Consider the following 14103-nt stretch of genomic DNA (forward strand, 5'->3'; position numbering starts at 1 on the left):
AGAAGCGTTCATGTGTACAGTGTTACAAATGTATTGAACATGTACAAACTAGGGTTTCCCATTAATGTACCGGGCGCTACAGTGGAATACGCACATACACAGTGTACCCGCGACTCTTACAATGAAGGCTCGATAATCAGCTCACAGCATATAAAATGGCATATAGGTGTACGCATAGGTAAAGTGCTATTTTACAAGTGGGGGGGTCCTCACCTCCTCTAGGGGGGTTCGAGGGCGATTTTTTTTTTAATATTGAAGTTAAATGCATCAACCTGGTGCACTTTGAGAGCAAAATGAAATTATGGACATCTCTCAACACCCATGAAACAGAACTGTAAACAGATTTTCTTTTTCTTTATGGATATTTTACAAATCACTCACCTTTTAAACTTTATTCTTGTTTTACTGTCATATAGTATTTCATAACTGTTTTTCATTTATTCTCATAAATGGTGACCAAACCGTTTGAGACCCACTGAGATAACTAGACTAAAGTTAACTATCTAAACACTCAGAGTCCCTTACATCACTGAGCTGTAGTTATCTCTCAGTCTGACAGGACAGAGCTCTCCCTTTCCTTGTTTTAGAAACAGCTTTTAATATCCGTTAAGCTAACCGGATGCTAACAACAACAATGCAAATAGTGAGTTTGGTAGAAATATACTGTATAATAGTAAAGTTATTTAAGATGATGCCATATTTATTGAAGATTTTACATTATAAATATTCCCCAAAAGCATATTCTTCCAAACTCTCTGCTGTAGTATGACCACCAGGAGACTATTGATGTGTGTGTAGTGAGTTTGGCAGTAATAAGCTGTATAATAGTGATTGAATATTATTGTATTCTCTTTTTTCGGAGTTGCACTTTGCAGACGGTCCCTGAGCACTCGTTTCTTCTCTGGCTGCAGATACTAGATGTAATGTGTTCAGCTCGGAGGACGGCGCGTATTGGCTTTTTTTAAAATCAAAATGTGACTGTAGTTCGTTGTCAACCTTACCACGGTACTTAGGAGACGTCATTTGTGTCTGAATAACGTTTTGTTAATGAATTATTGATCTGTGAAATCAGAATCTCCCAATATCGTTCCAACTTTACTGAACTAAGCCATAAGACTGTCTCATTTCGTAGACCGCTCAGTTTGCTATTCCTTCACTTTATTTTTATATACATTTATTTTGGACGAAAACTTAGCATGAAGAAAGGCAAGTGTGGCGTGAGTGCGTGAGATATGGGTTAATTGCGTGACTCTCACGCTCAATGCATGAGTGTTGGCAGCCCTGGCTATTGTGAGCGTCTGCCTGCTATCCAACAACATTTTTCCCCACCATTGGCACTTCACACATACATTAAATCTCTGCACACAACCTAACCTATTGCATATACAATCTATGTCATTACAAAGTTAATAAGTTTGGAGCCTCTCCCACTCGATGGCACATTACAAAAGTTTATGGGACTGTTTTCTAATAGAAGTAAAGCAATTTGTGCTGTCTAGACAGCTTGCAGTAAGAATTCAGCACTGGCCCAAAGTGTGCCATGTTTTATGAAGGCTGACAGCTGCTTGTGGAGACCTGCCTGTGTGTTTATATCAGTGATATCTTACTGTGCAGCCAAGTAACATTTGTCATCCCCACGCCCGTTCAGACAAAGAGAAGGTCTCTATTCTAATGAAATAATGATGGTAACCTTTCGGGGAAACATTTATTTTTATAGACACGGATCTAGTACTGGAACAGGGTATGGTCAGACCAAAGGATTCTAACATTAAATCAATGAAATGGCGTTCCTCTCTTTTGTCTTGCATTTCCTAATGAAATCACCTTATTCAAGGCAATGTTTGATTTATGCACTTTTAGTTGCAACCAGGGTTAATGTTATTCAGCTGTACAGGTCTTTCACATGACAACGGAGAAAGCAACTCCATTCAATTATTTCTGACAATAAATGACTATATGAGTCTCATTACAATAAATATTAATGTTGTTATGTATTCTGGGAAAGGTCAGTCATTGTTAAGTAAAGCAATGTGTTGAGTATTGGAATGCATGTTAAAATCCCAGTGAATGGCACCAAGCTAATTAGCTGAATGACGCTTCACTCCTTCACTTATTAGGGGGGAAATTAACTCAAATATATACATTTAGCACTGAAATGTCCTTTCAACATTGTTTAATGTGCATATTATGCATTCCAACTAGTGATATTTGGCATCCCTGGTCTGTCTGGGATAATATTCTCTTCAATGTCTGTGTAGTAAATTTGAGTTTTTTGGTTTGTTTTCAATATCCTTTTACAAAGGTACCAGTGGGGCCACTTGTGACTGGTGCAAGTAAGAGAGAGCTTAAGAAATATAGTGATATGTCTTTGTCCATGCATGCATGCATGAGAAAGAGGGCAGGAGATGTGCAGTATTTATGAAGCATAGCAGATCAATATTGAATGAAGTCAGCCAGTTGCCCTAATGCCTGTCCCGGGCATCTTTCACTCATTACCCTAAGGCTGCTCTCCATTCTTTGTGCATTCCTCCCCTGCTCTCCAACCTTATTTCTCTTCTCTTATCCTTAAAATAAATACACTCGCCTTGTCTTACACTCCTTCCATAAGGCTGTTGAGAAGTTGCTGTAGATGTTTATGGAATCCCAAGTATAGCCATCTCAATGACCCTACTATTCAAAATGTAAACTCAAGAGAGGCAATGGTGGGGATTTAGATTTTTCTTTTTGTCAAAAGTTAAAGTTAGGGTTAGTAAAAATATCTTTGCATATCAGAGCAGTTAAGAACAGATATGACCATAATACTAATAACAATAATAATGAAAATGTTTATAATATAATAATTATTCTAATAAAGGTTAAGGACTACTTGCTTGGATTAGGTGTAGCTGGTGTCTCACTGGGATGTTGCTATGGTGTTTTGAGTGTGCTGCTTCATTGTTGTATACAGTTATTGTTAGGGTGTTTCCAGCTGCTGTATGTACAGCACAGATCCATGTGTGCCGCTTTAGAAAATAAATAAATAAATACATTTTCGTTTTAGTTCTAAATGCTGAAGTATCACCAGAAGAAGTCACAATTGTAGCTCAAATGTGTGACAGGATCAGCTGGAGATGTATTATAGATTGTTTAAATACCACATGTAATTCTTCATCACCTACAATCATTTTCAGATGTCACAATAAAACAAAAGCTGATCCTAAGTTTGGGCAGAAAGCGAAGATAACGGCAATGAGAAATGTCCCTTTTAGGCTTCCGTTCCGCAGAGCACTCCCTGTTGGTTTGTCTTATTAAATGGAAAGTGTAATCACGCAGCTGAAGCAATTAGCTTCTGAACTGCCTTTTAAAGGCTGGAAATGGAAAGAGAGAGAGAGGGGAAGGAACAAGTGAGGAATAACTTGTTTTTTATGCAACATCTCTCGGCTAGTATCCCTCTATTCCAGGAAAGCAACAAATAAGGTAATGAAACAAGGAAGGAATATCATAGGAAATATCAGGAATAAAAAATACCTTTAATGTCTTTCTCACCCCTTTTGTTATTTTTACTCATTGCTTCCTAGTCCCACTCCTTCTATCCTTATTTGTGTCCTTCCTTTCCCTCTTGCTTTTTTTAAGTCCTTGATTGCTTCCTGTTTTCCCTTCCTTAAGTCTTTGTTTATTAGGTTTCTTGTTTACTTCCTTATTTTCTTCATCATCATCATCATCATCATCTTCCTTCTTTTCTTCCCTCACCTCTTCTTTATTTTAGGCCCTTTTATAAAAAACAATACTCTTTATTGTTTAGCTGCCATGCAGGTTAAAACATAGTTAATTTACTGAAGTCTGGAGGGAAGTGAAAGGAAACCAGATTGGCTTTTAAAATGAACTGGTTTATAGGGAAAGGTTAGACAATGGTGGTATCTTCTCTTTTTTTCTTCAGGTTCCGTCAAAGAATATATCATTATGACCCCGTCAGAGAGAAATCAGACCATTTCTCTCATTCGCCATACAGCTTATGTATCACATCTATCACTGAGGTTTGACAAATGATATATAGTAATCCTCCTCTGTCTCTGTCGGCCTGTTGTTGTTTTTTGACCTTCCGGTAGTCTTCATCCCCCACACTCAAGGACAGCCTGATCTCCCTGTCCTTGACTAAGTGTCTAGTGGTTGTGTAGTTGTAGTGTGTTGCTACAGTGTCCATAAAAATGTGTAAATGTCCTGTGTGACACTGCTGTGAAAGGGTCCATCAACCCGGAACCCACAGGAAAACTCTTACTTCATGCATGCAAAACTATTACACAACTCAGTGTACACCTCCTGTTCTTTACATTTATTTTTATTTCCTCCTGCCCTAATTGGGTTTATGGCTTTTGGTCTGCCAGTGTCTGTCCCCCACTGTGACAGCACCTGTACACAGCCTCTCTCTGAGTGACTGACTGCTCTAAAAGGAAGTCAGCCTCCTGAAGAGCTTTCCAGGAACTTGGAATTTTGAGTGCCAATCTAACTGGAGGGGTGTTTCGGCAAGCAGCATAATGAGCCATGTGTGTTTGCGTTTGCATGTGACCTTGAGGATAAGGAGAATGCCCTTGGATGCCCTTAGTGAAGCATATGGAGGGCCCAAGTGTCCGATTTGGAGTTTAAATGTTACAGTTGTACCTCATTTAGGTTAGTATAAGCTGTAGACACAAAGTATGGTTAATCGTGAATCGTTATCTGCACAAGAAAATCAAAGAACCATTTTGTTCATTTTCTCTTTTTGTGTTCTTGAGTCTCTGCTGGTTTGTCTCTGTCAGACACACACACAGTACAGTGTCATAATGATGATGTATGTCAATGATCCTCTCCTCACTGTCTCCTTGGGAGAGTGAGAAAGCACCTGTGTACTTGTCTTGGCACTTCAGCAGTGTGAGGACACACTGGCATGACAGAGCTGGATGTTCTCTCATGAACAAATGGGCCAAACACGTGTGAATGCATGAAGCTTCTTTTTTTTTTTTTTAATAACAAAAGAGTCATAAGGAAAGAAAGTGTGTAGTCTACTTCCTGTAAGACAAAGCTTTTATTCACTAACCGCTGTCGCCAGGAGTTTTTATTTTTACATTCAATGTAAATGAGTCAGAGATTGTAGCCGAGTACAATAATGACGAATAATCAGCCCAGAATTTCTGTTTTTGTTTTTTTTCACAGCATTGATCATTGAGTTGCTGATGTTTTCTGTTTGTCTCTCCTCCAGAACGGTCAGTTGCAACAGAGAATGGATAATGTACAGAGAGACTTCATTATCTTCAACAGAGAAAAGTAAGGAACCTCCATTTCCAACAATACTTCCCACCACATTTTGATTAGTTGGCATTGTAGTCTTGACTTAACCTTTCAACTTTCTTTGTTGTGAAACCCAAAACAACTGCGATAAACATTTTTTTTAAATCAAAGGGATATATAATCTACTATATATGTATTGTTTAATTAATACTATGTTTGATAGGGTTTATATAAATGTATGTTGTTTTTTGATTAGATTTAGATAAGTGTGGCATAAGATCCGGCACATGTATGTGTGTGATTAAAGCAGAAACTCTGCAACTGGTAGAGTTTCTGGAAGTTAATCCAAAAACGGTCAAGTTAAGGATATAACGCTGTTGATTTGCATGAGGAAATGTTTAAACAGAGGAGACACCAAAGCCATACCAAGTAGATCCTCAAGGTTATGGAAATAAAGATAAGATGTGAGGAGTTGGGAAGCAAGATGTGGGTACTTTATACTTTTGTCCCTTTATTGCCACTTTAAAGTAATAGCTTAACAATAAAAACAAAGGTAGGTCAAATGTCATGACAGTTAAATGGGTATCTTTAGCTAACACAAGTTTTTGGAAAAGGTACAAAAATAATGTCGAGTACTAACCACTATCTTTGCCTATCCCAGGCCAAAGGATACATTAAAATGCTAGAATAAAAAAATCACGTGTTTTTAATGATGTTCTTTACGCAATAGGTCAAAGAAAACCGTGGACTCAGACTCCTCTGAGCTGACAATGACTGAGAAGAACAAGGCAATAGAGGATGGACAGAACAACAATGTGGAGCCGGTGGCCTTCTTATCAGGATAGGTCTCAAGACCTGAGACCCCTACGTAGTCCCTTATCACCTGCACCTTCCCATAGCTTGTAGATCAGCAATTGCCACCTATGTTCTATCAGCACAGGCACTCACAGGCCGTCCTTCAATGTTCCTGCACCACTGCATCGCTTCACAAACAAGAATGCTTGTGCTTTACTGTTCACCAACAAAGAAAACGCATCAAGAACTGCAGGAGAGAAATGGTTTCTCAGCAGAGTGTCGCTCATATCCTGTTCCCTAACATCACTCTGGTGCTCTGAGGCCTGCTCAACATCAACTCTGGGCGCTGTGCTGAAGTGAAAAGTCAATGCCCTGTCAAAAAAAAAGGAGACAATGGCACACCTGCCCAAGCTGCTGCTTCCTTGGGTGTGACACTCAGATTTTTAATATCAGCAGTGCATATGCTGGTTAATAATAGTTATTTAAACAACAATGGTTTCCCAGTGCTACATGAACCAAATAAGAATTGGCATAAGGAACTGGGTTGGCACCCTATATTGAAAAACAAACACTTTGACAGCTTTTTCCCTTGTTATTTACAGGACTTGAGATCCGAGCATGAGACTAGTACAACGTTTAAAACAGAGAGGTCAATAAGGTCAAATGAGGCCTTTCTTTTTAACAGAGCAACCACAGATTAATCTTATTGAAAATGAAGAGTTGAACTGTAGGCTTGAGCCTGAATGGCTCACTTTATCAGCAGAAACACGGTCGTAGTGGTCATTGTGCTTAGCTTTGCTAGTAAAGCTTAAAAAAGATGGTAGGACTGCAACATTGGTACAATGTCCCAGCTCCATCAGCTGCAGATATCAGCAAAACCTGCTAAAGGTCGAATTCAATTTATTATACTGAAATTTGAACTGCAGTTAACATAAAATAATCTCAAACATTTTCATTCAAACAAAAGTCTGTTAAGTCAGAAATATATTGCTGAATAAGGTAAAATAATGGTGATTGTAGCTTTAACCTTGAAGGTCTATTCTTGACCTTGGAAGTCTATATGAAGTGTAAGCCATGGTTGTGGTTGAAAGCTCTGGGCACAACGACTGGACCTTTCGATTATTTATTTTGTAAAAGAGGTTTTAAACTCTTTAAAAACACTGACATCTTTGGCTAAGCTTTGCCACAATTTGCAAATGACCAGCGGCGTCTCCAAATAAAGGTTTCTCGCTATGAAAACGTAGAAAAGGTAACTGGTAGATGTTATATGTTCTGCACTGAACCTTGCTTTGCACATGCTTCTTCATCAACTGTAGCATTTACGCACAGAGAGACAAAAAAAATCTAAAGCTGTGAGTGACTATACTTATTCCCTTAGGGATGTTTTTTATAGACATGGATTAAGCTGAGACCTAGATAACATTTATTTTTCAGTCACTGTCTGCATTGAAATTGTTGTCAAATAATGTGTCTATGTCCTTCCTCTTTTGTGTTGATTACAACCAATTACATGTACCCCCGGATAAGCCTGTACATTTGTATTTGCAATTAATAGAAGAATACATTTGGTGACAATATTGTTGTGCAGATGGTATAAAACAGGAAACGTAGCACCAGCTGGATAACGGCGGGAGAAAAATCTTAATTTAAATTTTCACATTCAAAGTGGTGAATAAGAAAACATTGACAGAAACAAATAATACCCCAGGCTAAAACAATGTCCGACAAACCAAACCTGCCCCTGAAGCTTTCATAGGGAAGCCTTATACCATAGATATGGCACACAGTTTGATCCCTAAAACTATTTGTAAGTAGCTAAGTAGTACAAACCTGAGCTTTTTCACAATCAGTAAGTAAATGTGATTTATACAAATGTCTAGTCATTCTATTGAGTCTGATTTATCTATCTGCAATACAACTCAATCCTTCAATTCTATACTTGATTATATTTAAAACATATTTCACTCTATTCAATTCATTACTGTTGGCACTTTTCTATTGAGAGTTAGTACAATGTTTTGACTAAACTGTGTATTGTTGTTGTTGATGTTGTTGTTGTCATTGATGTCATTTTACAGATCCAAAATTAAGGTCTTGTATAAGATGTTACATTTAGTGAGATAGGATAACAGATGGAGTGATCCGAGATTCTTGGGGTATTTTATTTGGGAATAATTATCTCACTTTTTGTTATGTAGCAGGAATCGATCGGATGGGGTCATTGCGAAAATCAAATGATGTGACAGATTCAACCCTTCCAAAAAATCTAAGTATAAAATAATAATTTAATAGAAATAGTATTGACCTAAGTAAAACCATTTTTCAACAAAACTTGCCTACCTAAAAAAAAGTCTGGGAACAGCTTTGCTCCACACCTGTGAATCTCATTCCTATTAAGGTTTTGTTGTCCTTCAGTTGTCACTGTGTGTTTATTGTATTCAATGTGATGGAGTTGCAAACTATTAAGGTGTGCCTTAAATAACAACTTTCTTTTTCTGAAACAAACTGACTATGCCTTGTGCTTTATTTCACTTCATGTCTTTTTGAATGATCATATTATAAAAGGATGACATCACTGATGTACCATTTTTCCTCAAAATCAAGAATAGTGAAAGGGTGTAAAAAGAGAAAATATGTCTGAATGAGGCTCAAAGAAATGTGGATTTACTGCTTGTGTTGGTTGCTCACCACTATCTTTAAGATAATGCTGCCCCCCAAAGGCTACTAAAGAGTACTACAGTTAGTATCATAAAGAAGTAGGTATACCAATCCAGTTAATTTGTAAGTAAGCCTAAAAGACGAGCATTGAACACATTCTAAATACAAGTGAATAAAAATGGAAACAAAAATGATGTTTGATCTTTAACTTTAATGGCTGCTGTTTATCTTCAAATGTAATTGGTTCTAATTAAGCAAAGGGTTAGAAAGCACTCTCTTTTCCAATGTGTCCAAGGGCATTGCTGGATAATGCACACTCAGCATCAGATACGCACCATATGCTTTTCCTATTCTCTCTTTCACACACACACACACACACACACACACACACACACACACACACACACACACACACACACACACACACACACACACACACACACACACGCACGCACGCACGCAAGCACACACACACACACACACACACACACACACACCCACACCCACACACAGCGCACACACACACACACACACACACACACACACCCACACCCACACACAGCGCACACACACACACACACACACACACACACACACACACACACACACATACACACACACACACACACACACACACACACACACACACAACCGATTTTCGTCCATCACTTAGGTCATCTAGAAGGCAAAGTCCTCTTTTAGACACAGTGGGCTGTGATGAGGCAGCACATTTCCACATTAATATCTGATCTGAGGGGTGACTCCAGTTGATAAGTGCGTCCCCATTCTGCTTAGAATCACAACAGATAAAAGCAGCAAACCTTGCTTTATCACATGAAAGTTAATATATTCTGATATACATTTGCTTCACACACAAACATATACATACATAGCCTATACACTTATCCTCTACTGAAAACGTTTCTCATAACAGTCACTCACTGTAACCAATGCCAACAAGTAATCGACACACACACATCACTGTTTATAATAAAGTTGCTGACTCATCTCTTCATGCAGATATAGTCTACATTTACCAGTTGTCCCCTCTGCGTTCTGACAGGATGACATATTGTCATTATTGTCATCAAATTTCTATTCAACATTGAAAAATGCCTGAGGAACCTTGCAGCAGTTTTACTGTTGGACCACACTGTGTGTAACTCCCACTACTAAGAAACACAAAAGGACTGAGTGGATACATTCGTCATTAGACCACACAGGATTGTCATACATTTATTTGTTTAAAAATGTACACCCTTTCTTACCAGTATATTGAAAGATATACATAGTTCAGATACGACAATAACATCTCGGGACAAATCTGATCCCTCTCCCATGTCAGCCCTAATGATTATCCATACAACAGGAAAAGATCAGACATGTGACTTACCTTTGTGAAGTGCTGTTTTGGCCTTCACCCAACCTGCCATAAGTATGTGTTTGAACACAGCTTCATCTTGTATCTTCACACTAGGTTCTTTTGAAATGTCTTCCTGAAATGTTGGCAAAAAATAACCTTAACCTTACTGTTCCTTTATACCCAGAACATTTATTAATTGATAATTATGTTCACAAAAACTACAGTAGGCCGAAGAGGCTTTGCACAAGAAGGCCTAAGCTTTGTATTGTTAAACAGCAACAGCAGGAAGTATTTTATGAATCATTTCAAATTAAAATGTGTCCAAGGAAAAGTGTCAATTTAACACTGTCAACAGGGCAAACGCCAAGCCATGATAATGTTGGTAGACTATCTTTCTAATCCAAGAACTCTGTAATCGTCAAACTGTTTTTGAAAGGTTTATGATTATTGGCATGAATGTTGTTTTTGACAAATTAAAACAATACATGTCACAAAATGAATGCAATTACCTTGAAGTTGAATGCCTCAGTCGGAGGAAATTGTTTGCTAGTAGATGTGTGCTAATGTAATTTTAGTTAGCTAACACTACCAAATAAACTAGCTTATTTAGGTTGAGCTAGTTTTCAGGACTTTTATAAGTAGCACAATTCTGTAGGCTTCCTGAGGGAGGCAAATAAAGTGGTGTATTGGACAAAATGTGTAAGTGTGATTCAACCTTGTACCAATGAGGTGTAAACTATCACTACTTAAGTGTTTCTGAAGCAGTGAATGTCTAGCTCAATGCTGACCATAGTGGCCAAAATATAGATTGCATCAACATAGCAATACCACACTTTAGCTAATGTTATTTAATGCAGCAAAAAGGAGTCAATGACCCAGTGTTTATTTTAAAGAATGTTCTTATTTTACTTGTCTATTAAAATACAGATACATCTTGCATGGTCACCCTAATTTTGACAACCCTGTGGCTCGGACATATGAGGTCAATTGTCCCTGAGATTATGGATGTGTCAGAGCTTTTAAATAAAGCATGATGTTGCTTGTATTGCACATTCTGCTGATTCAACATTTCATGTGTATATTTCTGTCAGTAACTCATTATCTGAATAAATTGACAAGTCATCATACAAATATGAAGAGGGATAAAGAGCCCAATAAGTGGAAACTTCAGCCGTATAAATAAGTAAAGGATGTTGATAAAGATTCATAGTACCCTGGGGTTTTATGCAATTCCGGTTTATTAAAAAAATTACAATTAGGTTTTTATTGACTCAATATGTCAAGTTATTCAGCCTGGATGGTGTTTATAGTGTATTCACTTACATTGTCACGGCTGCGTCTGCAAATTAATCGTTAGTTTAAAAAGGTTTTCTAAGATTCTATGGATTCATTTAAAATGTCTTATTTCCAGGACACTTATAAGCACATTCTGTATATAAGATTTATGTAGTGCTTTCACATGATTATTTATGGAAAGATAACACATATGGATTAATCAAGAAATGGATATCGACACATTTGGACAGTGTTTTTGGACTAATGGGTTATTGTTTGGATGACAGCCCTACTGTTATCTTCGTATGTCCACCCTTAGTGCATATGCCTTGTTGTTAAATGTAATAATGTAAATTAAATATTTCAGTCACTCAGTTGCAACTCATGTTTATTCAGGAAACAAATCATACCTCCACAACACACCTTAGTTTTGACCTGCCATCTCTGGATTTTGATACAACAGTAAAAAAAGAAACAACGTAAAAACAATAACAAAGGTTGTCAAACTAACATAAATACAACAAACCACTAATCGTGCCTGCCTCAGAGTCTGCCCTCACTGTCAAATAAAAAAACATGATGACCTCCCCTCCCTCCCCCACAGTGGGACAGTGAAGAAAAAGCTTCCCTTACTGCACGGCAATCCTCTGCCTTGTCAAAAAAACAGCACAGACATAAAAGGCTCTAAGGCCCCCCAACAGCATCAGAGTGTTTCAGGTCAACTCACTTAGGCCCTAGAAATAATCAGGCTGGTGATAAATAACTATTGGTCAGGATTACATTAAAGGGACTTTGTTGGGGGGACAAAGGAATGATGGTATTCCTCTTGTCTTAAAATCAGAGCCCAGTTTGTTAGGAATTAAAAAGTAAAGCGAGGTGAAGTGCTGTTATCTGAAAGCAGGTATTTGTTGCGTATTCATTTAATTGCATCTGGTTTTCCTTGTTTCCCTCAATTGCAAAGCTCATAGTTAAAAGTTGCAGATGGGCTGCAGAGACAGTTGCATGTTTCGTACTTCTTGTGATCAGGTTGTTTTTTTGTTTTTTTTTACCCTTCCTTCGTTCTCTTCGTTTATCTTTATCATGATGGTTTTAGGATAACAGTAGCAGCCAATTAGCTAGAAGCAGATGCAAAGGACGATTTCTTACAATATTTTTGTTTTACACAGCCATGATGGAACGCAGGTAAAATAAAAACTCACACAACCTTTTCAGGGATAAAGATTCTAAAACCCTTCCTAAAATGTCAAACTTTTACATTTGTTGTTTCGCAAAATCTTTTAAGCAGACAAGTCTGTTTTCTTTTTTTTTTTAACATCCATAATAATTCAATGAATACATCATGGGGATGGTATTCATCAAGTAACCTCAGAGTAGGAGGGGGGGAACATGAATCACATCACTCGTATTATTGTGGCCCAGGCAGCTCCATGTCCAACAGCACTCCTGCTCTGAGACTTGATAAATACCTTTTACTTGGTCCAGTAAACCCCAACAGGCTGCAGCAACATCATTCACAAAGCTACATTACATCTACTGTATATACAATGCCACCTAGAGCTAATCAATGGTACTGCATGGTAATACATGGCTAATGTGGGATCTAGTGTTGTGTTTTGCTGACAAATCAGAAAGCAGACAAGTAAAAAGGGGGTGACATTAAAAGCCAAACAGGATGAATGGACCATAGCATCATCCTGTGAAAAATCTGTATCCATTTCCCTTTGGGAACACAGTCTGAACTATGTTGGTTCGATGTGATGGTATGACTGTCGTGTGTTCCCATTATGAAACCATTTGTGGTATATTCTAAACTGAGAGGTGATAAGGCTAAACACTAGTGATGTGAATTGCACTGTGGGATGGGGGTAACTTTAACTATTAGTAACCATGTCTAACCAATTCAATTCAATTCAATTTACCCAGGGAAATGGATATAGTTCTCATCTGAGCATGGTCAATATACATGTAGTGACAGGTAAGGCATGAGGATTCAGTGTTTTGCTTTTTATTTTACTTGTAACTAATCATGGTCCTCTGCATCTGCTCCTCCCTCCCCTTTTTCGTCTCTCCCACCCTCAATCCTGCACTCTGGCTGCTGTTGTTTTCCGGATGCCTCCCCTTGTCTGTCTGCTGTTTAGCTGAGGGATGTGATGTTGGAACGACCACCGGGGGGCACTACAATACGGCGGCCAGCAGGCCTGATGGGGATGTCATCTGGGATGGTGGGACCTGAGCAGAGAAAAAAGGAGAGAAAGATAAAGTGAGTTACATTGAAAAAGAGCAAAAGGCATGTAACATTTTGGGCAGAAGTAATTGGGGGGAAAGAAAAAGACATGCAAATTGAAAACCAGGAAAAGGAGATCATTAATTGGAGGCATTTTTAAAAAAAACTGTGGTTTGTATTCATGCTGGTCTGAGGGGTTTCCATATATTTCTTATCTTTGCAGAAGACACAATCACAAGGAATTAATAAAGACAGGATTTCCATGCACACAATTTATAACAAACGATGATTGATATTTCCCCAATTAATTGATATATTCACCGACATGTAAAAAAACGTTGAAATTGTGTTTTGACTAACGTCGCTAAACATTTATTCTACTGTAAGTCATCCCTGCTCTTAAAGCTAGAAATTGTCCTATTTGTCAATCCACTTATTACTTACTCCTTTTATTCTGTCATAGCCCACAAGTAATTGTCGTCATACACTCACATTATTACTTTCCAGTCACCAGAGGTTTTTCAAGTCACATTATTTGTGTCTATGA

At 38.0% G+C, this 14103-nt stretch overlaps 2 protein-coding genes across 3 annotated transcripts in view; one reads left to right on the plus strand and one right to left on the minus strand.

Annotated features, from left to right (window-relative positions):
* stk32a (serine/threonine kinase 32A) overlaps positions 1-8541 on the plus strand; it is a 68516-nt gene extending 59975 nt beyond the window's left edge. The window contains exons 13-14 of the mRNA XM_079649879.1: positions 5213-5277; positions 5972-8541. Of these exons, the coding sequence (XP_079506005.1) occupies positions 5213-5277; positions 5972-6086 (180 nt within the window). The 3' untranslated portion in view covers positions 6087-8541. The remainder of the gene's footprint in view (positions 1-5212; positions 5278-5971) is intronic.
* A 3162-nt stretch (positions 8542-11703) lies between these two features.
* dpysl3 (dihydropyrimidinase like 3) overlaps positions 11704-14103 on the minus strand; it is a 28573-nt gene continuing 26173 nt past the window's right edge. For both annotated transcript variants that reach the window (XM_079649767.1, XM_079649768.1), the window contains exon 14: positions 11704-13561. In XM_079649767.1, the coding sequence (XP_079505893.1) occupies positions 13467-13561 (95 nt within the window). In that variant the 3' untranslated portion in view covers positions 11704-13466. The remainder of the gene's footprint in view (positions 13562-14103) is intronic.

This window comes from Notothenia rossii, assembly GCF_949606895.1.
Source record: "Notothenia rossii genome assembly, chromosome: 9".
In the NCBI taxonomy this organism is placed as follows: Eukaryota; Metazoa; Chordata; class Actinopteri; order Perciformes; family Nototheniidae; genus Notothenia; species Notothenia rossii.